The 26,629-nt window shown below is 39.9% G+C and overlaps 2 protein-coding genes across 2 annotated transcripts in view; one reads left to right on the top strand and one right to left on the bottom strand.

Annotated features, from left to right (window-relative positions):
- Positions 1–26,629, top strand: part of GTF2F2 (general transcription factor IIF subunit 2) — a 115,398-nt gene that overhangs the window by 34,429 nt on the left and 54,340 nt on the right. The window lies entirely within an intron of this gene.
- KCTD4 (potassium channel tetramerization domain containing 4) lies at positions 12,973–24,872 on the bottom strand. The gene is made up of 2 exons (XM_084767110.1): positions 24,272–24,872; positions 12,973–16,895 (listed from the first exon to the last, which is right to left on the bottom strand). The coding sequence occupies exon 2, from the start codon at positions 16,700–16,702 to the stop codon at positions 15,923–15,925; it is 780 nt and encodes a 259-aa protein (XP_084623236.1). The 5' UTR covers positions 16,703–16,895; positions 24,272–24,872; the 3' UTR covers positions 12,973–15,922.

Consider the following 26,629-nt stretch of genomic DNA (forward strand, 5'->3'; position numbering starts at 1 on the left):
CAAGTAACTTTGTAAAACTGATTTCATAATACTGTTAATATTTTGTAAGCTTGCTATGTATGGTTGTATTTTTCTTTTTACAGAGACTATTTATAAACTCTCCATATTCAGCCACTATCCAGCCTTCACACACTAATAATAAATGGCTAGTTGTTAATGATTTACCTCTGTCATATCTGCCTGATCTGGATTATGTGGAAGCAAATCTAGGTTTGCTCACCTCATAGTAATTACTTTAGTCTGGGTCCTTCTCCCTCTGGGATTTCTCCTCCCTGAGCTATCCCAAAGAGTAATATAAAGAGATAATTAGTTCTGGAGTGAAAGCTTCCTGGTTTTGAATTTCTCCAATTTTTATAACCTAATCTCATCTATAAATGAGTCTGACATTACTTGATAGTCTTTATAAAGAAAAAGTGTATTTGCATTTGGTCACTTTTTATATTGTAGGGTTTTTTGTTTGGTTTGTTTGTTTTTTCCGTTTTTCGAGGCAGGATTTTTCTGTGTAGCCTTGGCTGTCCTGGACTCACTTTGTAGACCAGGCTGGCCTCGAACTCACAGCTATCCGCCTGCCTCTGTCTCCCGAGTGCTGGGATTAAAGGCGTGCGCCACCACACCTGCCTATATTGTAGTTTTATTGAGGTATAATTCACATTTCACTGTATGACAGGCACAGTTTGCTAGTTGTATGTCTACAGTGCAGTGCTCCTATCACAACATTCATTTTGAACTGTTTTTATCAAGTAGCAGTCATCTATTGGTCCCACTCCAACCATTTTGGAAGCTTTGTATAGTAGATAGAGCATAAAGTATTTAGTATTTTGTGATTGACATTTGTATTAGTTACTCTTCCGTTGCTGTGATAAAATATGACCAAAAGCCACTTAAGAGTTTTCTTTTGGCATATAGTTCCAGAGGGATGGAGTCCTTCAGCAGCTCTCACCCATGGATGCTTCTTGACATAGGATGCATATTTTAAAAATATTTATTTATTGTGTATACAGTGCTCTGCCTGCATGTACACCTGCACACCAGAAGGGGCACCAGATCTCATTTTAGAGATCTGGGAATTGAATTCAGGACTTTTGGAAGCACAGCCTCTTAACCCCTGAGCCATCTCTCCAGCCCAGGATGCATTTTTTTTTTTTAATTTAAAGAAAGCGTTTGGGATTTCTTTTTGATACTTTACAGTCTCAGTAGGTTTTCTGTGAGGTTACTCCTTTAAACTGCCTAGGATTCATTGAGCTTCGTGCCTAGTGACTACAATTTCTTCAATTGTAGGACATTTTCACATATCCCTTTAAGTGTTGTCTCTGCTCTGTCCTTTTCTTCCTTCCTCTGAAATGCTGATGGAACAAATGCCTTGAACACATGCCTGGCTGCTTCATTATATGTCCTGCATCTCTACTCTTGCCTTGCCTTGCCTTTGGCTTTCCCTTCCATGCTATATACTCTGCATGTTCTAGCTCACTGAGGGATGTCTTGTGTCTACTGTGGTTTTTGAGTTTCTAGATGTCCTAGCTGGTTGTTGCTGTGTTCCTTACTGCACAGGTATTGCATAGTCTGTATTGAAGAATTCCCATCGCTGACATCAAAGTTCTTTCCTCCAGAGAGCACTTGCCTTGCTTCAGCCAGGCACTTAGGATCATTAGCAGTTCTCAGCACTGTTTAGCAGTTTATTTCTGGGTAAGAAAATACCCCAAAATGGAGCTTAAAATAGTGAGGCAACATTCCCATGGATGTGTGGGCATCAGTTAGGCTGGAAGGCCTTTTGCACAGCTGATGCCGGTGAGTGGTTCTCGCATCTGCACTTGGCTGGGAGTTGGCTCTGGCGCTGCTTCTGACTCGCTTCACTTAGAGTCGGCTTCCCTGGTCTCCATCGTGTGCTGCAGCACGTATCTAGCTACATCTAGTCACGGGGCAGGCAACTCAAGAAGGAAGAAATACCTACCCCCTGCTCCCCTTTTCTGTTTTCCCTCCCATTTTTATTATTCAAAACTCTGGGGAACTTAGCAACAAATTAGCCTATTTTCTTACTGCCTATGAATTTGGGAAGTTGAACCTAGCAGTGTACTTTGAGTTAGTAGGCATCTTCCTGGAAAGTTGTATCATTATGAGTAGAATGTGTTAAATTTAGTGCAGGTTTGGGACATATAAGTATTCATTATATTATTCTCAGTGTTTTTCTGAAGTTAAAAATGTTAAAGCTAAAAGGGGGAAATGTTCTAAGAGGACTCATTAAACTATTTTGTTTAGCAAATAATTATTTTCTAAATTCATACCAAATTGATTAAAAAAGTCTAGGCCCTTTAAGAAGCCAGGGATCCAGCAAGATGAGATTTATTGTGCAGAGATTTCTCATGAAAATGAGAAACATAAATGTCTTGCTTTATGTTTGGTTGTTTGTGGTGTGTGTGTATGTGTGTGTGTGTCCTCAAGGATAGCTTGCACAGTTTGAATTCTTTCACTGTGTGGCTTCCTGGGGCCACACTTGGGTCACATGCTTGGTGGCAAGTGCCTTTACCTGCTGGGCTGTCTTACCAACCTGACTTCTTGAGACCAGCATGTGCAAGGCCAGAGGCAAAGGGGATTCGTGTGTGTGTGTGTGTGTGTGTGTGTGTGTGTGTGTGTGTGTGTGTGTGTGTGTTTGTGCGCGAAGGCGCGCCATGGGGATGGAGCAGTGTATGTGTGCATGTAGAAAACAGAGATCAGCCCTGGGTATCTTCCTTATATCTGTCCTTAGATTGGGAAGAAGACAAGGCCTCTAAGTGCATCAGGAGCTAGTCAGTTCCACAGGAGGGCCTCTGCCTGCCATCCCTAGCTGTACAGATTTGTGCCTGTTCACGTGTATCTTGCAGTTTTGAACTTGGCTTCTAATGCTTTCTGTGCCTACTGAACTGTCTCTCCAGCCCTACAAGGGACTGTTATTATTGACCATAGTATTTAGAAACTGCCTACCACAGTTTATACGTTTCTTTGATAAGAACCATAACATTGAAGCTAGGTAGTCATTCATATTACTGTTTAACTTGACATCCAGTCTGGAGCACTGCAGTCTATACCTAGACCTGTTTCCACTTTGTGCCTGTATTAGATAAATAATTAGACAGACACACACACACACACACACACACACACACACACACACACACCTTTTGTTCTGCATGCAGAATTATAGCTGCTTGTCAGTGTTTACCCTCCAAGCTGTTTAGACATATTGAAGAGTTGATGGCTTACTGAGCCATTCTGATCTGTCTGTCCTCACACTTATTTTTTTACTTTCTTCAATGTTAAAATCCAGTTTTTAATATGTATATTTTTCTTAATTTTGAGCTCTGATCTAATTTGGTCTGTATTATTTAGAGCATGGAAAATTATTGTTTTTATTTTCTCAATTTTTGTTTCAGCATGAATTGTGCTGTTAATTATTTCTACAGGTTTGTTATACTTGGTAGCTGTCATAAAATTACCTTAATCTGTTGCACTAATTAATTTTGTCTTGGTGCTATCTTTAGGAGGTGATCTGAAGACATTACCATTTCTTTCTGTATATGAGAGAGAGAGAGAGAGAGAGAGAGAGAGAGAGAGAGAGAGAGAGGGAGAGATTGAGAGAAGAGAGAAGAGAGAGGGAGTGGATTAATGAGTGAGTGAATGAATAGATAAATTGCCAGACTCTTATCCTTGTCACAAGTAGCCATCAAAGTGAGAGTCATAGTCTGTGACATCAGTTCTTTTCACGCATCTCCTTCCCTTCTCACTGACTGCCCTAATACGGGAAGAGTTACTTATTTTAGCTAGAGGCAGCTTGAAATGTATTGGCCTATTCACAGTAGCTTTCTTAGTTTCTTTTCCTATTGATGTGACAAGATACTCTTAACAAGAAATCAACTTACAGGAGAAAGGGCTTGTGGTCATAGTTCACTGTGCATAGGCCATCATGGCGAGGAAGACAAGCCATCAAAAGCCTGAAGCAGCTGGTCACATGGAATCCACAGTCAGGAAGCAGAGAGGCTAAATGCATGCTGCTGCTCCATTACCTTTGTCCATTCACAGGGTCCCTGCCAGGGAATGGTGCCACCACAGAGGGCAGTGCTTCCCACCTCAATAGCAGGTGCAGCCAGAGGCCCATCCCCCAAGTTGACAATTAACACTAAGCATCAGACAATAAATCAAGAGTGAAAAAACTTAGTTAAGAATGACCCTTTGAGCCAGACTTAGTAGCGCACGCCTTTAATCCCAGCACTCAGGAAGCAGAGGCAGGAGGATCGCTGTGAGTTTGAGGCCAGCCTGGTCTGCAAAGTGAGTCCAGGACAGCCAGGACTACACAGAGAAACCTTGTCTCAAAAACAAACAAATAAACAAAAACAACAACAACAAGAAAGAAAGACCCTTTGGGGATTCTTTGAATGAATAATAAATGCTTCAAATGTATCCGTTACTCAGACATGGTCATTTTTTCCTAATGTTCTTAAAAACAATTTTCAGGTGGACTGCTTTTACTCTGAATTGTATTGCTGATAAACACTGTTTCAAAAATGGAGTTGGGGTGAGAAACTGCGTTCTGATTTTTAAAGGGAGGGAGACTATATTGTAGTAGAGAGGGGGCTTTGATCTGCAGTGGCTTACTCTTTGCTAAACTTCAGTGTCTCCATTTGTAAACTGAAGGTAGAATTAGCAAGCAGTTGTAAAGTGCATGGGGGTAGTTTGTGAAGAGTAGTTGTCAGTGGCATTTTCTTCTGCTTAAAAACATTTTTTTTTCAATCAGGCAGTGGTAGTGCACACCTTTAATCCCAGCACTCTGGGGACAGAGGCAGGTTACTCTCTGAGTTCAAGGCCAGCCTGGTCCACAGATTGAGTTCCTGGGCAGCCAGGGCTACACCAAACCAAAAAAAATGTTTTGTTTTCATCTTTATCACCTTATAGCCTTACATTACTCTTCTACATATGTAATAGTAGCCCATGGTGATATGAGCTAGAATTTTGGACAGGCAAGAGAATATTTCTAAATAAATGCCTATTGTAGGTAGGTGTCTTAAAAACATTCCCAGCACTCAGGAGTCAGAGGCAGACAGATCTCTGTGTGTTTCAGGACAGCCCGATCTACAAAGAGAGTCCAGGACAGCCAGAGCTGTTACACAGAGAAACCCTGTCTCAAAAAATCAACAAAACACCATGAGTCTAGAAAATGAATTTTTTTGGAATGTACTAAAGTCTGTCATTTTCTAGATTCCCTGATTTCAAGATGTTTTTGTTTCTGGTCGTCTCTGCATAGGTACTTGTCTTTTGGGTGGCTTTAAAATAACGCTTTTTAAAAATAATAGTAGTTTATATTTTATTTTATAAATAATTGTATATATTTAAGTAACTTAAAAGAGAATCTAGTAACCTGGAGATGAGTGAGTGCCTTTAGGTGCTCATCGTTTTGTAGCTAAGTCCTAAACACATTCTGACCATCATTTGTTTCAGACACTCATCCTCTGCCTTCCCCTTTGTCCCCCACCCTCTTAGCCTGCAGTCAAGTCAAATTCAGTTTCCATCCTTTCAATGGTGGGAGCTGGCCCAGATGGCTGCCACAGCAAGCTCTGCTGTTCATGGGCCCTGTGTCCCCTACATTGGGACTTAGGGATAAGTTTGGCTGCAGACAGTACAAACCAAACCAAACCCAAAACCAAACCATTGGCTGGAGCCAGCAAAATAGCTTAGTGGGTAAATGCACGAGCTGCCAAGGCTGAGGACCTGAGTTTAATCCCCAGGACCCACATGATAGGAGGCGAAAACTCTCTCTCTCTCTCTCTCTCTCTCTCTCTCTCTCTCTCTCTCTCTCTCTCTCTCTCTCCCCTCCCCCCACATGATAGGAGGCGAAAACTCTCTCTCTCTCTCTCTCTCTCTCTCACACACACACACACACACACACACACATAAATATAAATAAGTAAAATGTAATAATTAATTAGCTTATGTAGATTTTAGCATCAGTTTCCTTGTATTTTTTTATGTACAAAGTCTAAATGTCTCTGTTCTTGATGTTTCTGTTGACATGTTATTAGAAGGAAATTCTTAATTGCTTGAATCATTTACTATAGTTTACTGGTTTGTGAAACCTAGAGATAACCTGTGGGACTAGGAAACACATGGTGACCTGCTGACCAGGGTGTGTCCCTTCTCTTTCTCTGTGGAGGTGACCCTTAATGTAGCTTTCCTCCTCTAGCTCTGGCTTGTTCAGTTTCTTTTCTGGCTTTCTGTATTCTTTACCACGAGTTGTGAAACAGTACTTGAAGTGCTTTGTGGGTTTTGTTTTGTTTTTAATTCTTGATACTGTAAGGATGCAAAATTGTATCCCCTTCTCTTCACCTCAATGATCGTCTTCTACCACAAAATGGAGGCATTACATGAAATTTACTGTATCTCTAATCTGTGGCATTATTCCTCTGTTTACTTGACACAAATACCTTTCTTCCCCTTGTTTGCTTAAATACTCTACTCATGTTCCCTGAAAGACCTTTTAATTGGGTTTTGGAGGTGGGTTTCCTAATTATTCCCAGCTGTGGTTGTTTCTTCTCCACTCAATCCAGAGATCTGTGTATCAGTGGAAATCTTTGCTTGCCTTGCAATAGTTTTTTTCTGGCTAGATTTTTAAAAATTTATTATTTTGAAAGAGTTTTTTTGTTTGATTGTTTGTTTAGATGTATTTATTTTATGTGGGTTTTGTTTGTTTGTGTTTTGGTTTTTGTTTTTGCCTGCAAGTATGTCTGTCTGTCTGCATGTATCCATGGTGCCTGCAGAGTTCAGAAGAGGACATCAGATCCCTTGGAACTAGAATTAGAAATGATTGTGTGCTGCCATGTGGGTGCTGGGAATTGAACCCATATCCTCTGTAAGAGCAGTAAGTGCTCTTAACCACTTAGCCATCTCTTCTATCCCCTTAAGGTTATGTACGCACCATTGAGGTTAGAAGACAGGGTCAGATTCCCTGGAGCTGGAGTTACAGGTGGTTGTAAAATACCTGACATGGGTACTGGTCTATGCAAGAGTAGCAAGCACCCTTTATACTGCTGAACCATCTCTGCAGCCCCCAGACTAGACTTCTTAGCCCTGCCTATTCTCTTTTGTCTTCTGTAGTTGTGCCCCAGTAGGAAATGGATTCCTTGCCCTCTCATACTTATCAAGGCAAGCAGAATTTAGTTATGGTTAACTGTGGCTAAGGCCTGACCTAATCTAGTGAACGGAGGTCCTGACCTTCCTCCAGTGTTGTCTTGACATTTGCAAGCCTCATGTTGTTGGTCAGGTTTCCCACTGAGTTCTTTAGGTCTAATCTGGAGGCAGTATCTCTGAGTGACTAGGGGCTTTGGTACTTGAAGATTGCTTGCCAGCTGTGGCATTGGACACATTGTTCTTACTGTGAATCTCTGTTTCTTCTGTAAAATACGAGTGCTGAGACTCTGCAGCTGCTTCAGATTGACTATACTAGCCAGCATCTTGAGGCATCAGTGACTTGGATACATCCCCAGTCTGATGGGAGTTCTCAGATGACACATCCTCACTACTCTGATTCTGTGGTCATCAGCAACCCTCTGCTACTGTTAGCCTGTAGCTTCTGTTCATGGTCATCTAGCATGAGTGCTGTACTAGCCATCATGTCTACGTTTTGTTAGGGAAATAGAGGAAGAAGAAGAGGCAAAGGACTCAGGCAGCCATTCTGTTCTTCAAGGAGCATGTTACAAGTTACGTATATGTATATGCCATTGGCAACACAAGCGTCTGATTACACCCACCAACCCTAGAACACCAGGAAATATGGGTCTAACTGGTGCATGCCTCCTGCCCCCCCCCCCATAAATTAAAGGTTTTTAGCAAAGGAAGAGAGCTTATTCTGAGAAGTGATGAGCAGTCTGTTCCTTAGATGGTCACGTTCAGTGCTTTGAAAAAGACAATGCTTATATGGAAAAATGGAAAAGGGAAGTCTACTTATTTGTGCAATGTGATTCTTTGGGAAGTTGTTTTAATTTTTGACATTAGTATGCAATTTTAGGAAGAATGTTAACACATATTTTCATATTTGTCAGGCTTTCTTTTCTTTTCTTTCTTTTTAGTTTATTTTGCTTTTTGAGACAGGGTTTCTCTGTCCTAGAACTCACTTTGTAGGCCAGACTGGCCTCTAACTCAGAGATGCATTTCCTTCTGCCTCCCAAGTACTAGGATTAAAGATGTGAGCCACTATGACCAGCATATTGGTCAGTTTCTAAGGAATAAAAAGTTATGCTATTAAGTGATTATAAATATTTTGTCAAACTATTAAAGAAAAGTTACTATTTGCTATCTTGCTTTTATAAAGAATCAAATTATGATGACATGTTGCAAAAGGGTATATGAAAATTTTGATTTGAATATAATTGTGTTCCTTTGAATTAAAATTACTTTTATTATATATTTTAAATCAAAACATAAGCATAAATATTAACAATTTTGTGACATTAGAAGCTAAATATTTTCTGAAGTTGTTTTGTCTGCAAAATGGCTCTTCAGTGTCTTTGTTTTCTTTCTTTCATCTATCTTATTTCTTTTCTTTCTTTCTAAAAAGTTATTAAGTGCTGGCAAAAGTATAATTTAGCATATTACCCACTTGGCCAAAAAAAAAAAAAAAAAGCTTGGCTGGGGTTAAAGGCAGTGCTAATAAATATTTCCTGCTATGCCTAATGCTGCACCTCAGCACTTCAGTGCCCCTCTCTTAGGGAATCATATTCCCAGCACTTCTGCTTTTTCTACTTCCTTTAGATTAATTCATATGCTTTTCCCAGAAGAATGATCTTCTACAATGTAATATGCTTGGTACAATGTACTCTCAAAACTTGAAACAACCAGACATGACCCTCATGCAGGAGAAAGAAGTGATGAAGGTTCTCTTGTTGGGAAACCATTAGTTTCTGAGGGTTTTTAGCTTTTTACATTATTGGTACTTTCTACTTAGATTTTGAAATCCTCAACTCCGTTTCTACTACGTTAACTTGTCAACAGGGGGTGGGGGGGAGACTAGTTTGATATACCTACTCAAAAAAAAAAAAAAAGAAGAGGCTGGAGAAGTGATTTGAGAGTTGAGAACCCTTCCTAGGCCCAACACTCAAGGCAGAGGCAGGTGGATCTCTGAGAGTTCAAGGCCAGCCTGGTCTACAAAGGGAGTCCAGGACAGCCAGGGCTACAGAGAGAAGTTGTCTCCAAAAACCAAAACAAAACAGAAAGCTTCTTGCTCTTCCAGAGGATCCAAGTCAACTAACTGCCTATGACTGCAGCTCCAGAGGATTTGACATCCTCTTCTGCCTCTGTGGGCGTGTCCACACAATACACACCCACATAAGCCTTTTGGAGGCCCACAGAGAATGGCGAGTGAAATGTCAGCGACTGGTCCTGATCTGCTGTACACAGTGTTAATCTACTAGGGGCTCTTAGCACACTAATGAAGTCTCAAAATGGATCCAGGACTAGGGCAGTGACTGCTTCCCCCTTCTTTATGGAAGTCTCCTGAGGTGACCCTGCCACCACATTTCCTTATAGCTACACCAACCTGATTGATTGCTATTGGTACTTGAGGCTAGCTGGTATAGTCTGATTGGCACCTTTTAATATTTTAAAGGATTATACACTGAACAATAAAGTAAGATCTGCACCTTTGACTCTGGTCTCCCGAGTCTGGAGTCTGATTCCCTGGATTCTGTGTGGGCTCTGTCACCATTCATCCCCATGCCCCGGTTACACACACACGCGCACACACACACACACACACACACAGCATATACTCACTCTCACAGACACACATAAGTAAAAATATAATACAACTTTTAAAAATAAAGTAAATTAAAAGTAATTGAGCTTGAATTTTTAGTTAAGGGGACAGCCTTGGAGTGGTACCAAACAATTAGTTGGCATTGGTGTTATAGAAATGAACATGCCTTTCAGAATGAACATTAGGCATGGCTTTATTTAATACATAGATTGCTTCTGAATTCTCCAAACATCTCATTGTCAACTGCCAAAGTTGTACATAGAACAGTTTGCTATTTCAATATCCACTGTTAGTGACTTTCATTTTTCATATACACAGAAATGCTTCTACTAAACAAGAGATATAGTAGATCCCGTTTCCTTGCTCATTAAATACATTCTGCCAACACTTAGATCATCTTAGATTCCAAAACTTTCACTGAGACTCAAAAGGAGAAGGAAATACAACTGGGGACCAAAATAACATTTTGATGTGTCCCTCTAGTTTTCAATGTAACTGAATTTTATATGCTGATCTCGGTGTGGTGTTTTCTAGTTGCATTGTAACAGATACACATATGTCACGAGTTCCTATGATTGTGAGTTTGTTTGTTTGTTTTGCTGTTTGCTAAGCTGGCCCTACTACCTTTTAACTATTTTGAAAACTATTTTATAACATGTTAACTGTAACTAATAGTGTACACCTTAAAGCTGTTTTCATAACACAACGATATGTGATAATACATACATTAATTAGTTCTTTCAGCCATTCCACAGTGCTTACATCCTTTAAAACATCATGCCATATACCGTATACATTTTTGATTAACTAAACTATAAGACTGTTTTAAAATACTCACATGTATATGGAAAAATACACAAAAATAAGTGGCTTATCAAAGTGTAAAATCACAGTATCTTCAGTCATACTTAATTTTTAAAGACTTGTTAAATATATACCTAAAGTAAATGTGAAATCATTTGGTTATTTGTAAAGCTAAATTAAATGATGAAAGACTCAAACTCATGAAAGTATTCAAATTATAATTAGTTATTCGGCATTTTTTAAGAATTCTAAAAAAAGTTAATGAACATGTTACAAGGAAGCAAAATCAATGAGTGTAATTAAGACTAAATCAATAGGCTAGCTCAATTTCACACTCTAATGTAGAAGAATTTGTGCTTAGCGTCCTAAAAGATATTAATCAGAATTACTTGTATAAAGTTGAGCCTAGCCTCAAAAAGGCATTTCTAAAAATTAAGTAGATTTTTGTAGATCATTATTAAAAATTGTTTTGAGAAGTGAGTAGATGTACTGGGGTCCTGCAGTTGGAAAATCCTGCCGTGGTATTGTAAAGGAATGTGTTAGAGTTGCTTCATTTTTTGATACCTGATAGACTTTCTTTTTTGTTTTTATTAATTTTTAATGTCTAATTCAGTATTCCACATACATAATGGCCAAGTTATAGACACACACACACACACACACACACACACACACACTCTCTCTCTCTCTCTCTCTCTCTCTCTCTCTCTCTCTCTCTCTCTCTGCCACCAGTGCTGAAGATCAACCCCTGGAAGGCCTTGTTTGTGCTAGGCAAGCCCTCTTCCAGAGTCATCCTCAGACCAAGATGAGCACATTTAACAATGGTAGAGGATTTTGTTAAATGTAGAACTTAAATTAGCATGCAAGATACAGTTCAATGACTTGTTTTAACCAATTATGTGGGTTTTTTTTTCCCAAGAAAAGGTGAATATTGTCACTTCTTCACAAATTATTTCAGGTGAATTTAAATTTCATTTTAGATAGATCTCTGTGCCTAGCAAGTTCTTATTTAACACTTCCCTTTTTTTGTTGACAGAGCAAATGAGTTGTAATAGTAGCTTAAACAAACTACGACTAGGCAGCTGGCTTGTATGGTGTGTTGTGGAGGAGCTGTGCACACAGTTACAAGCTGTGTTGGATGGATGATTGATTGTGTCCCATCTCTACTTGCGAGCAGTGATCGTTGTGACTCATACACTAACTTTAAGCTCAGCCAACACCTTTGCATTGTGAGGTGTTTACTCATAACTCATTAATAAGCATAGCTTTTAGATTGCTCTACCATCTGCATTGTTCCCATTGATTTTAAAGTTGCTAATAAAATAATGCTAATTTATCTTGTACATTTTTACATAGGGCTAGAAAGTCAGTCTGAAGAAAATTGTGTTTTTTAAATAATACAGTGAAGTCTATTTTCCCTATGTTTTTGTCTATTTAAAAGTTTGGCTGTGTTTATGTCTAAATAGGAAGCCTGACTTATAGCCATGCATTTCACGTAGCCAATACTTGTGACTAGGAAGACAGATGCCCTTGGACTGGGGAGCATTGTTAATGCTTCTCCTGAAGGTCTGAGGTAGTTAGTGGCACTTTACACACAATTCAGTTTAAACTGCCCTCTGGGGAAGTTAACAGTTTGTGAGGATTAAGGAATGACTTAACTATCCTCTTAAACTAGTTTGTGGAAGTTAATAGACTCATTCCAAAACTCAGGAGACTTTCATTTGAGCATATTTTGCTCATAGCCTAACAAAAATATTTTTCATGATACAGTTAATTCAGGCTCTAAAAGACTAACCTTTTCAGCAAACTTGATATGTAAAAAAATGCAGATTCATAAATAGACACATTTTGGATATTCTTTAGTCTTATGAGAAGGATGATTCACCTCATGTTCTTGAAATGACATGACATGACATTAAAAATGTTATTTGCTAGTCCAAAATTCAGTTTTTCATTTAACATTTTTAGAATACTTGCATTGTATCAGGTGTTTTGTATTCACGTGAAGTTTGTCGGTGTCTGTTTTGTGCCAGGTTCTATGTTAAGCACTGGGGACCCAAGTGACCTAGTTCCCAGGAGTGTTCTTTGCTGCATCTGGAACTACTAAAGTCGGCTGTGGACCTTGGCCCTTGTTCATTGTGTGAAGTAGGGTGGGACTCTTAACCCTTCATTCTCTGTCATCTGTAGGAAGAAAGGAATGGCTGTCCATTTGCATGAGGATTAGCTGGCTAAGTAGTGTGATACTTGCATACAGTGAAGTACTTCAAGGCAGCCCTGGTCACTCACGCCTCTAACCCACTCTAGGAAGCTCGGGGCAGGAGGTCATGAGGAGTCTGCGGCCAGCCTAGGCTACAGAAAGAAGCCCTGCCACAGAACAAAAACCAGACAACAAGAACTTGATGAATGTTACCTTTTATTAGTAGTGCCTGAAAAGTAGCATTTAAACTACACGAGAAACACCAGAACAGGTTTATTTGGTATTTTCATCTTTAGACTGGGACAGAGTCATTTGCTTTGTATTACTTGAGGTCTTGTGTTTCATACATTCTTCATGCTGCACAGACACATTTTACAATGAGGCAGAAAGCCATAAGTACATTTTTGGTTTTTGTATTTTAAAGGTGGATGCAAGAATTACTGTGTGGCCAGTTGCAGATACAGGGGAATATATGTTTAGGTCCTGGCAAGTGTAGTGAATAAATAACCTTTATCACCTTTCTTTAAAAAGATAAAGAGCCACTGATGAGTTTTTTGTAACGTTTGCTTATGAGAAAGAATTACACACTCATTGAAACAAAACTGTCAGGGAAGGTTTGCTCTTGGAATCGTCATTTTGTTAGGTATCTTAAGTGGAAGAAGATCCATGTAAATATTTTTAGAAAACTATAAATTTTAAAACTAGATAGTTTCTGTATACCTACAGCACAACATTTAGGCACTTAAATCTGTAAATGCAGTTAATTTTGATTTTGCAAAGATGGATTTCTAAAGAAGTATAAAGTAAGTAGTGTAGTCATGTTTCCTGGAGACTATTACTAATGGTTGTAATAAGTATGCTGCCTTAAAGTTTTAGGACTTAACTTTAGGTGTGAGTATTCATTTAAAGAGCTACATAAACATGTGCCTGATTCCTTTAATGGTTCATAACAACAGCAATAACTTCATTATGAAAACTGAATTCCCTTGTGAAGTCATGGGAATTGCAGCTCTAAGATTTGTTCAGCTGCATGTCCTGTAACCGATTATGTCAGTGCGTCTTCATTGTCTAGAGTGAAATCTTGATAGAGAAAAAACTCGACTCTGACATTAAATCACTAGCAGTAAACTTCATTACCAAGTCCAAATGCCAAGAACAGTCAGCTCATAGTCTAGGAGGGGTATAAACAGTTGACTAGCAGCCACTGACATTGTACAAGTGTTTTAGTAGTCCCTTTAAGTCCTGGTTAAACTGTTTATAGTTTATTAAGAAAATTTAATACTTTAAGAAAGCATTTTTTTAATGTAACATCAGAAAATTGTGTAGTTGAGCATTGTTTTAGTGTGAATTTTTGAAGGACTTTGTTTGCTATTACCTTGTGAAGGGTTTTTTTTACCTTAGATCCTCTAAGAGAAAGTCAGCTGTAGTTAATAATTAATATTGAGCTTTATTGTAAATTTTACATGTAATCAAAATGTTGTAATATATGATTAGAACTATTTAAACTCAACTAAGATAATCAAGTTTTTGTTGGTTTATTATTATTAAACTTGGATTATAGTTATCAGTTTCAGTAATTGCTTCCCTGCCACTTTCTTTCTTTCTTTCCTTCCTTCCTTCCTTCCTTCCTTCCTTCCTTCCTTCCTCCTCCTCCTCCTCCTCCTCCTCCTCCTCCTCCTCCTCCTCCTCTTCTTCTTCTTCTTCTTCTTCTTCTTCTTCTTTTTTCCCCTTTGTCTTTTTTGAGATAAGCACTTCACCTAGTAACCCTAGGTGGCCTCAAACTTGTTGTAATCTTCCTGCCTCAGCTGGAGGGATTCAGCTACTGGTATTCACGCATAAATCACCACTTACAGCTGGTTTATTTTAAATTTAAGACAGTTTGTTCTTAGAAACCATAGGAGTGATGTAGATGCTCTTTGCAGAGTAAGTGGGCAAAGTATGCACTCACATTTAGAGTTTAGCTGGGAACTTAGTCCTTAAACAGTCATTCATAAAATTAGGTTTACATTTTCTGTAAATGTTAGCATGAAATAGAAAACAATCAGTACAATTCTGTGACTTTGAGATTTAGCATCATGATCAAGTATTTTTAGTATAGCATAACAAGGAAATTGAGTAGTTGGTGTTGACTTTGTTGGTTTTTAGTATGAATTTTTGAAATATTTTTTTAGATAATAGATTTTTAAAGGAACAGTAATGTTCTTTTCGTAAGAGTATTGTTGAATAATGTTCATTTAATACTTTGAGCTTGAAAAATGAGCAGATAGAGTGATTGTGAAAATAGACTCTTCCATCCTAACACCATGTACTCAGCTGGGACCAAGCTACCCAAGCCGTGCTAGAGCACAGTGTGCTGGGAAGTGCAGTTGTTCATTTCTGTCCCTTTAGGACCAGCCAGGTGCTGGAGTCCAACAATTGTTTGCATCAGTGCAGAATATCATGCACAATCATCAAGTGGCACTATTTGTTTTTAAAGTGACACATGTAACTTTTATTACAATCATTAATACAAACAAAGAAGCTAGCCGTGCTTTTTATTATCATCAAGCAGTTTCCTAGGAATTTTCAGCAAAATATCAATTTAGCCATAATTCTAGTATGTAATACATGAGCTGTAATAAAGCTTTTGGTGCCTGCTGTTTTAAAAGTCAAGTCAGTAGCTCGAATGTGTTTTACAATCCCATTTTGATTCATTGTCGCCCCTGTTTTAGGTAGCTCTGTACATTTATTTTGCTCTCCATGTTTGTTTATTTTACCAGTTCAGCTTTTTTAAAGATTTTTGCTCTAAGCAGAAAGGATTTTTGAACCATTTGTTGTTAGCATTTGCTACAGTGAATGATAGATGCAAGTACCCAAGACATTCTTGTTGAAAGACAGCTTAAGGGAAAAAAATAATAATTAGCAAAAGCATTGTCTTTATTTACCATGTAGAAGACCACAGCTTCACTGTGGGTGGAAGTGTGCTGGCAGAACACCCCAGAGAAGGACATCTCTAGCGACAGATTTACATACCGTCAGCTCACAGTACTGGATTAGCCGCCGGACTCTGAGACAAGCTAGCTGGGCACGTTGTTTGGGATGCCTTTGATTCTGTGGCTTCTGAAGCTTGCAGGCTGCATGCTTGTTGCCTTTGTTCACGAGACAGGTAATTACTTGATAAAATGAAGTGCATCGCTGTGAACAATTGACCCTTTGGAACAGTCCAGGCTTGTCAGCAGTCTAAAACCACACTTTAAAGCCATCATTATGGCCTCAAACTTAAGAGTTTCCAATGTGCAGACAAAGGTGTTGTCTTCCTTTAGGACGAGCCGAGTGCCATTCTCAGACTTGATGAAGTATTTAAATTGAATGATATTTGACGACACAGAAAACTCCTCCGGAAACCCATCCAGCCTGCTTTTGGACACCAGAACAATGCGAGATTTGATCTTTGATATGAAATCAGGAGCATTACAGAAGATTCTCAGTCCTTGTGAACGATCGTGATTATCTGTTATTTCCAAGAAAGTAGTCTCTCGGGGTGTTAGCTGTTCTTTTTCCCACCTGGATTTCACTTCCTCTGCCAGTCCCTTGAGCTGGAAGAATTCTGCTTCTTGAGCAAGAAGCTGATTTTCTCGAAACCCTTCGGGCAATAGAAGTTCACCATTTCGTAGGAAGTTTAGGACATGCCTGAAGAGGAGCCCGTCCCTGTCTATGAAGTAATGGCCATCGGCATCAAATGGACAGAGGATTTTCCCATTCACGATACCTTCAAGGAAAGTGTCTGGGTACTTGGTCAGTGTTTGCTTTTGAGTAATGTATAAATATCCACCAACGTTGAGGGTCATCAGTGTGGATTTGCAGTTCTTGCCTTGCTCAGCATCTTCCAGGCTGTTGTGCCTCCCTTCATACTCCCTTTCTTTTTCTCTTCTGATTATTTTACGCTCCATTTTCTGGATGCTATTTCAGCTTGTTCTTCTTGGCTTGGAGATTTTTTTTTTCTTTTAAAAAAGAAACACTACCACACAAGCACGCCTTTATTCCGTCCCAGCCTGGCGATGCAATGAAATGCTGGCAGCACCGCCTGCGCTGGCAGCTGGGTTTTGCAGTAGGTGGCGTGTCAGCTATGCATGCAGGAGCTTTCTGGAGTAAGACGGAAAAGAGAATTTGCATTTAACTGTATCAGGGAAGGGAATTGTTGCAAAAGGATTTCTGTGTCTGTTTTTGTTTTTTGAGGAAATGAGACTTACTCAGAGTAAATTGACTTTCCTTTATCAGATAAACTGCCACTCTGGTTTAATTTCCAGGTCAATGAGAATTTCTGTCCATTTCTAAAGGTCTGAGTTATTGCTTAATCAGGCAAGGCTAATACTGAGTTACACTGTCACCTTTTAAAAAGTAACATGTTGCACTGGTATTGTTTAAAAGTAAATCATAATAAGAAACCTAAAGTGAAAGAAACTAGCACATGGAATTTTCTCCTATATAAGTCCAGTGTTTGCAGTGATGTAAACCAAGACAAAAATATTTAGGCTTGCTGTTGTGACATTGCATTTGAATTTAGTTGAATTTGTGTGTGTGTTGGATTGGCCTGTTTAAATAAGAAGAAATTTGCATAACTTCACAACAGGTTGTTTATTTACATATTTTTTACTTCATCCTTTTAAAAAAAGAAGTCATGTAGGCTGCCTTAGTATTCGTTCACATTTTATTGGTTACAATTTCCTATGGGAAATCCATGAGCTTGTTTTACCCTGTTTCAGTACTGAACAGTCTTGAGCTACTATAGAGAACACTGTAGCCATGTTCATGCACATATGTTGGGGAGACAGAGAAAGGTAATTCTAAATGCGTGCTTGCTAGGAGTGCCCTGGACAAGTGAGGTTTTGTTTGTTGTTTTACAGAGAGTAATAGAACAGTGTGCTTGGAATGCTTCCCTGTTCCTTCATCCTTAAAATTATCTTCCAAAGCATCTTAGGATTCTGAACTTATACTTCTCCATTCAAGGGCCTGGTGATAAGAAATCAGAATGCGTTTGTCTGTACGTATCCCTTGAGCAGCCTGTCTACTCAGTGACTCGGAGGAACTCTGTTGTTCTTAGATTAAGATTTTGGCTTTTATGTGAAAGTCACTTGTATTTCTGTTGTGTTGTTATTTTTAAGTTATCTTTATGTTGTTTAAGGTATTAGAATAGGCTGTCCTTTTTATTTTTCTATAAATAGGATTGAATTTTCATTATATATTTTATACTATATATTCTTATAGTAGATAATGAATTTAACATTTAACACCAAGGTGATCAAAAACTAATTGAAATTGGACTGGAAACCTAAGGCATATACGTTTTTAGTGGAATGATGAAATCCAGCTTCTTTGCCCTGCCAAGGATGTCATCCCAGTGAGCCTTTAGTATTTTACCTGGAGCTTGGCAACTTGCTTTGGCAAAGCCATAAACTAATGAATGCATCCCTCTCAGTCAGCCCTGAAGCATTTAAGGAGAGTGTGTTCTTGTATTCAGAGAGGGGCGGGGGAGAGGGGGGAGGGAGGGAGAAAGAGAGAGAAGAGGGAATGTTTTCCTATGGGTGTGACTTAAGAATTGAAGAGTTGGGTGGAGGGTACCAGTTTAGAAATCATGGAGTTTTATTTCCTACAAGTGATTAACACGAGCAAGAACACAATAGTTTATAGATACATGCAGTACACATATGTATGTATGTATGTGTATATATATGTATGTATGTATATATAAATTAACAGGACGCCTGAGTCAATGCAGTTTGATCATAGTTTAGATCTGGATAGGTTTTGGTATGTCTGCTTCCTTGGCCTGTCCTTGATGTTGTTGCTAGAAAGCAGACTTCTGTGGAGGTGGTGAGCAGGTAAGAGCATAGACAACTCTGCTGTCTCTGCCTGAAGCCACTTACGGTCTCTGTTGCCAGAATTTTAGCACCATAATGAACACTCTTTCTTCAGTCTTGCCTTCTGTGTTGTGTTTTATCTGTTTGTTTTTCACAGGCTCTCACTCCAGCTTAGGCTGTCCTCAAAGTCTCAATAGTCTCCCTTCTACAGCCTCTGCAGTGCTGTGACTGCAGGTGTGAGACACCTACCTAGTTTCCCAGGGTTATTGTGATACAGTCTGAGGACTCATCCACCACTCACCTCTTAACCCCGAACCCTTTGTCACTCTCAACTTATCTCTGGTGTGCCATGCACAATTTGTTTGCCAGCTGTGGCTGCCACTAGCATTGTCACCAAAGCCGTCACGCAGTACCTTACAGAGGGTGTGAATCCACAGGATTTCCCTTTTGTGTCTTGTCTGCCATCTTGCATCTTTAAAAAAGGAAACTGACATCCATATTGCTGCTCTTTCAGCCAGATGATTGCATTCATGGAATTACAGGCTTCCTTTAACTATTGCTGCCTCTTGTGATACACTTGCCAGCTTGGCTTCAGGTAGACTCCTTTAGCTGTATTGATTTGTGATAGGTGCTTGTGATAGGTAGTCCAGTTAGCTCTAAAACTATAATGCAGTACTTGTATAACAATACCAGAGATGGTCCCTATTTATGTGACTGTGTTTCTCTGCCTCACTACAGGTATAAAGTAGAATTAGGCCGTCCAGGAATTCTATAACAAGAGCCTAAACCACACTAGAGTGCGGCTCCTAGGTGCCTTTGCCCACCAGTTTAGAGTATTTTATCTAACTTTGTAAACAGTAAAACATCAAGACATCACTGTCAAGAGTAGAGGCCCTGCTTTCCTTAACCTTAATCGAGTTGGACCACACTCCATATGGGTAGTACATGCCCTTATCCCCAGCTTTCAGAAGTTGAGGCTAGAAGATCCTGAGTTCAAGGCCAGCCTGGGCTACATAGTAATGTCCTATCTCAAAATATTTTTTAAGAGGAAGAAGAAAAGCACAGAGAGATAACCTCTTAAATACCTGAATCATGAATCTTACAAAAGAACCCTTCAGCAACTTTTAGAATTTTAAGTGGCACACACCTGTAATCCCAGCACTTGGGAGGCAGAGGCAGGCGGATCTCTGTGAGTTCGAGGCCAGCCTGGTTTACAAAGAAGGTCCAGGACATCCAGGCCTACACCCAGAAACCCTGTCTCAAAAAAGCCAAACTAAACAATAGAATTTAAGTGGGTCCCTAGTTTGAGCATTTCCTGTAATTAAATAGACCCAATGCCTAACCAGCTCTGACTTACCATTATGAGGTAATGTTCATGTGCTTTCAGTATAAGGGAGAATTCATTCCAGGCTAATAATAGAAGGGTTTCCCATCTTTTCTACCAACTCTAAATGGGAAGTAATTGACATAGGACATGACTATAATGTGTGCACACTCAATTTGTATGTTGTACTATGAGAGGAAGCTCCTTCCTGATTGACAGATACAAGGAGGGACCCCACACTCAGCAGCTCCCTCCTCTATGAGGTCCAGACACTGCATTTCAGGAAGCAGCAGTGGTCTAGGGAGCGTCCATTAATAGAAAGACGCCCTGTCTTCACACTGTGCGCTCCTGCCAGATATTTTGGGTTATTTTCACATGTTAGCTTGTATTTCTTATCCTTTGAAATGGTGACTTCCATGACCTTAGGAAGGAGAATGAAAACAACTCTAGCTGTCAGTTTGTACTTGATCTTCTCTGTTCCTCTCTACTGTGCTCCCGCTCTGGTTCCAGTTTATTGATCTGTGCTCTGACTTTACTGTGTGTTCACAAACCTTCTCTTTTTGACATGTGGCTTGTTTCTTCATAGCCTCCTGCTAAAACATTGGCTGTGAGAGGCATTCATACTGCCTATGAATATTTTATGTTAGCCTTTTTGTGTATTAAAAAGTAAAACACCATTGAATTAAGGTTTTTTCCATGTGAGTCTAGTTCCGTTTTCATGTCAAAGTTTAGTTGCATTGTGTGTTTCCCGGGACCAGACACGTACTGACACAAGTGCACAAGTGCAGTGTCAGCTAACTGGCCACCGCGTTGCACAAGCTGTGCAGAGGCCCTGAGCCTTCCTCAGACACACTGACACGGTCTCTGTCATTCCTGCCTCCTGAGCACTAACTTTGCATGGTTTTGCAGTGCTTCTCCACAGAAGCTGAGGGCATGTGGCTGTGCTGGCAATTTTTTAAGCTTCATTTTAAGAGTACAGAAAGCAGGAGTGTTCTGTCAAAAGAACAAATAAAAATGACAGACTAGCCGAGAAGTTCAGGTAAAATTCCATTCTACATTCTTGCTTTTTGCAACAGAGGCAATCTTGACAACTTGAAATTTTACTTATTCCTATTCTGTGTATAGTTTGTAGATGAATTGTTCAGTAATACTTGTAAGTAAAAGTTAAACTTTAAATTTGTTTTTTAATGAAGAGTTTGTTTTGTTCTATTTTGCATTTAGCTTTATTTATTTATTTAGTATGTGACGTGTGTAAGCATACAAGCTGTAGCCCACACATCACATACCAAATAAATAAATAGGACAACTGTGGGAATCATTCTTTCGTTCCATCTGTGGATGCTGGGAATTGAACCCAACTCATCAAACTTAGTGGCAAGCACCTTTACCTGCTGAGCCATCTCTCCAGCCCTTTGTTTGTTTGTTTCTTTGAAGTGTAGCTACTTGAAACTTTAATTTTACCCAGATTAGCAAAGCATCTGTCAACCATTGGGTCAGCTCTAGAGTTATAATATTGTACAAAACTCATTTTTTGGCTCTGTGTGGCAAAGCATAATTTGCTCTTTCTTTGGGAAGTAGACATTTTATGTTAATAGCCATGTCTACAATCTCTGAGTGAATGAATGATTGAATGAATGAATGAATACATGATGCGATTTTTGAGAACTTTCATAAGACTTGTGTGTAGTAGATTAGGGATGAAGAAGTCTCACTACCATTTTTTTTTCACATTTAACATTTCTAAAATTGTCTTACAGTCATTGGCTTGCCAGAGATTAATGCCGGCATTTGTTTCCTTAGTGGTAGGTTGTGTAATGATGACTATTGGAGTTGATGACATTTTCACGCAGCTTGGAGACACTCCTTTTCTATCTCAGGAAAATAAAGACAGAGGAGAATGCTTGGGGACTAGGAATGAGAAAGACAGAGAGGGGAGTGGTGCTGAAAGAAGGAAAGATAGCTGCTGAATGAGTAAGTGCTGTGGAAGTACCGCCTCCCCTCCACTCCTTGGGAGTGAGTCCAGCGTGTTTTCAAGGCTCTCCAGGGATGCTGATAGTCAGGTGTTCTCTGAGGAGGGGTCTTATCTTTGTTTTGTTTTCAGGTGGGGATTCTCTTTGTGGTCCTAGTTGTCCTTAGAACCAGGCTGCCTTGAACTCAGCAATTTTCTAGGATTGCAGGCATTTGTTGCCATGCCCTGTTAAGAAGGGGTCTTGACTTAAAGGAGCTTGGGTGCTATTACTTGTAGTTTGGTTGGTTGGTCGGTCAGAAAAGGAGAGTTCTTTTTGCTCACGGTTGCAGGGGTTTCAGTCTGTGCTTGGCCAGCTCTGCTGCTTTGGGCCAAGGTGAAGTGGAAAGCTTGTGCTGGCATGGTGCTTACTCATGGTAGCCAAGACTCAAGGCCAGGGCTCAAATTTGGTTTTTGGTTTTGATTTTGTTTTTTTGTTGGTTGGTTGGTTTTGTTTTGTTTTACTTTGTTTTGTTGAGACAGAATTTCTTTGTATATATAGCCCTGGTTGTTTTAGAACTCACTCTGTAGACCAGGCTGGCCTAAAAATTAGAAATCAGCCTGCCTCTGACTCCAGATTACAGGCATGTGCCACCACTGCCTGACTAGAAGAGCTCTCAGTAGTATCTTGAAAATCATAAAGAACTAACTCAACTACTGTTGCCAAATGCACATGGTAAGAAGAACAAGAGTTACTTGGGGATATCAAGATGGCCCAGCAGTTAAGAGCACTGGCTTCTCCAGTCCTGGGGGATCCAGTGCCTGCTTTCATCTGCTGAGGGGACTGTTTGCATGTGGTGCACATATCTAGGTACAGACAAAGCACTCATACATTTATAACCAAATACAGTTTTTAAAAAGAACAAGAATTATTAAAGGTGAGCTTAACAGAACATGAATCAGATTCACCTGAGGTAAAGTGTTTCATTTCTAAATTTCATTTGCCTTGTTCTGTATATGTGTCGAATGTGCACACAGTTATATGTATTTATATGTGTGGGTACACACATATGAATGAAGACCAGAGATTGGTGCTGGGTCTTTCTGTTGCTCTACTTTGTTTACTGAGGCACTGAACCTGCACTTACCAGTGGGCTAGGGAGCTAGATAGCTTGCCCTGCTTTCCCCTCTCTGTGATGATATTACAGACAGGTTGCTGTGCACATCTGACTTGGATATTCTCTCTCTCTCTCTCTCTCTCTCTCTCTCTCTCTCTCTCTCTCTCTCTCTGTGTGTGTGTGTGTGTGTGTGTCTGTCTGTCTGTCTGTCTGTCTGTCTGTCTGTCTGTCTGTCTGCGTATATGTACACATACACATTGGTGTATGTGTTTGGGCTCACATACCATACATCATGTGTGGAGCCCAGAGGACTACATCAGATGTCAGTCCTTGCTTCCTGCATTGCTCTAAACAGTCTCTTTTTGTTTTGGCTGCTCTGTACAGCAGTCTAGCTGGCCCCATGAGCTCCTGGGGATTCTCCTGTCGCTGCTCTGATCTTGCCTAGGATCGTTAGGATTGCAGGCATGCACTACTTCATCTAGCTCTACATGGGCTCTGGGGGTTTAAACTCAGCTCTTTATGCTCTCATGATAAGTGCTTTCACCGCTGAGCCATCTCCCCAGCCCCCATTTTATCTTCTTGAAAGCAGCTTTGGGAGTGAGAATTGTCCACATGTGTGTGACTTAATCATTTGTTGTCTGAGTCTAGTGAGACAGTGATTTGTGAATTTAACTTTCTAGAAGAAATTAAAACAATGCAAACGTGATAGTTTTACAACATTGGTTCACTATGTTATTCTTTGACAAAAAAAAAAAAATCTGCTTAATATCTATAGGATGACAGGACTGTCCAAACTTCTTCAGGCATTTGAGTTCTTCTTTCACACCCTTAACCAACCATTTTCCTTTCTGTTCCTAGATGCAACCTGTCAGCAGCACATACTCTTAGGCAGAGCCCCCGCCTCTGTGTGATTATCTGCACCTCCCATCCCCCTTTCTCCCCATCCACAAAGAGCAGTATGTATGAGGGTAGAAGCTGGCTTCTCCAGATCCTGAGCCTAGTTATCAGTTACAGTTGTAAGTTTTTATGTTGAATTGGTATTATAAGAAAGCATGTATTTTCGCAAATTCCTGAGGGTCACGTAAGATCAAAATATCAACTCACAAATTAATGATAATTACCTTTCACCTCTTATAGTGGGGGACACTGAATTCACTTAACCAGTTTATTAAAGTGCCAAGTGGCCCCACCCAGATATACAAAAACAAACAAGAAAACAAACTGCTAGGAAAATATATGAAATGAGATTACTGGGAATATTAGAAATTGTTTACCTTTAGATGCACGTGATTAGTAGACGTACTCTCTTCTCTTCAAAGGTCAAAGGTGCAGGGGTGATTGGTGAATAAGAGTCACTTCAAAACTTAGAAGATCAAAGTCTTAGAAACCAGCCTCCTGGTCTGTGCTGTAGCTGGAGTTGGAGGTGTCCTTATAGGTGTTTACACACAAATGGGTCCTGAGTAGTCTTGTGGGAATGAATGCCCAACTTCTGGATGCCTGAGCACTTCCTAGCCAGCTGATGTCATTGCTCACATGCCAACCTAGCACGCACCCTTCCTGCTTGCTTCTGATGTAACTAACACGCTGGAGTGAGAGCTCTCTCTTCTTCCTTCTCTTCTATTCCTCAGCAGAGTCGCTAGGAGCCTACTAATCTGTTTTTAGGGTATATTTTGTTTATTTACTCTTTTTCTCTCTGCTCCCATTATACCTTTTAAGAGACTTCTGGCTATAAAACAAGAGTAGAAATTCATAAAACAATCTGACCAAAGAGTTGAGCAAGTTAGAAAAGATCAAAGTGCTTGTTTGTTTGTTTTTTAAACCCCATCATTCACAGAAGAGTTGAACAAATCTCCAGGCCTAGTGAAAGAAAGGTAAAAATGGAGGCTCAAGGCCCTCAGTAAAATGAGCTTGTGTGTCCTCTTTGCTGATTGTAGACATGACCATGTGGTCCTTGGCGCTGGTGGTTTGAGTCTCTGAGCTGAAAATCCCAAGTACAAGAAAGTGGAGCCCTTCAAAAGCTCCTGCCAAGGCTGTTCCAGCCACCTTCAGTTCCCTCATCACCCCTAACCCCGCCTTCTCGAAATCCTTCCCAGTTGTCAGGGTTTCAAGCAAAGCTCTCTTTGATCCCCAGCTGGACCTAATTTCTCTCTGTGTTTAACTCAACACTCTTGTGTGTCAGCTTTGTAGCACTTACAGTCTTAGTATAAGTCACTTTGTCCAATAGAACCCATGGGTGATAGTGGAGGGCCAACTGTTCAGTTAAATTAGATGGTAGGAAATCATTTCATTAGCAAGTTTCAGGGCTACATAGTGAGTCCTTTCTCAAAGAAAAGAGAAGAAAACATCATTAATAAGTATTCTTTGTTTTACTTTAGGACTTTAAAATGTGTAGGCTCTTCTTTAGTAATGTAAGATAAAGCTTTGGTTTGAGTATAGGATGGGTGCTAATTGCCCATCTGCTTTCTATTTCTCATGGAAATTAAACCTGTAATTTAAAGAATCTATTTTGGTTTCTTCAAACACTGCAGTAACAGTAATCAAATCTTTATAGATGTGAGCTTGCCTTCGTTTCCAGGTTCATAAGAAGTCTGAAAGTATGTTTTAAAAGCAATTTACCTTTACAAGTGTTTAACAAAAGACTTTCATAGAAACAGACCCAAGCGCCACACCCCTTCTCTTAATTTAATAAGGTTATCTGATTGGCAATCAAATTACATAATTACTTAAGCTAGTATCAACAAGTTTGAGCAGAAGTATGTGGGAGTACGTGAGATTAACCTACTACCCACTAGTGGATGGCGAGCCACGGGCATCTGTCACTGTATTTAATAGTGGAGAAATGAGTGCCTGTGTTATCTGGAAATAGTTTAGTGAGCTATGTCCAGTGCTTCCATTGTATTGCGTTTGCTGGTGTACCTTTTCCCATCCTGCTAGACCTGAATATGGTCTGGGGAGCTGCTTGGAGAGAGTCCTGGTAGCTCAGCTCTTTTACCTTACACTCTTCAAAAACGTCACATTGGGGCCTGGAGTGATGGCCTGACCGGAAAGAGCACTTGCTGTTCTTCTAGAGGACCCGAGTTTGTATCCTGGCATCCACTTCTTGTGGTCACCTGGAGCTCCAACTTCAGGGAATTAAACTCCCTCTTTGGCCTCTGTGGGCACTTGCCACTTGTGGCATTTACATGCACAAACACATTTTTCAAGGTACATAGGCCTAAGGATGGCTCAGTGGTTAAGATCACTTGGTATTCTCTAAGAGAACCGACATTCTGTTCCTAGTACCAGTACTAGGTGGCCTACAATGACTTGTAGCTCCTGGCCCGGATGATCTAAGGTCCCTGACCTCCGTAGCTATCCATACACACAATCTCATGGTCACACAGGCCTGCACAGATGTACATCAATATGAATTAAGTTACGTTACATAATGGAAAATTATTTGGAGATTTCTGTATTTCTTTTTCACTTAAAACAAAGCATTGGTGTGGTGGTGCTGGCCTTTAATCCCAATTCTTGGGAGGCAGAAGCAAGAGGATCTCTGCAAAGTTCTAGGTCAGCCCTGTCTAGCTACCAAGAGAGAGACCTTGTCTCAAAAACAAAACAGCAGGGCATGGCAGTACATGCCTTTAATC

Source organism: Acomys minous (genome assembly GCF_964271855.1).
Source record: "Acomys minous genome assembly, chromosome: 18".
NCBI classification, from domain to species: Eukaryota; Metazoa; Chordata; class Mammalia; order Rodentia; family Muridae; genus Acomys; species Acomys minous.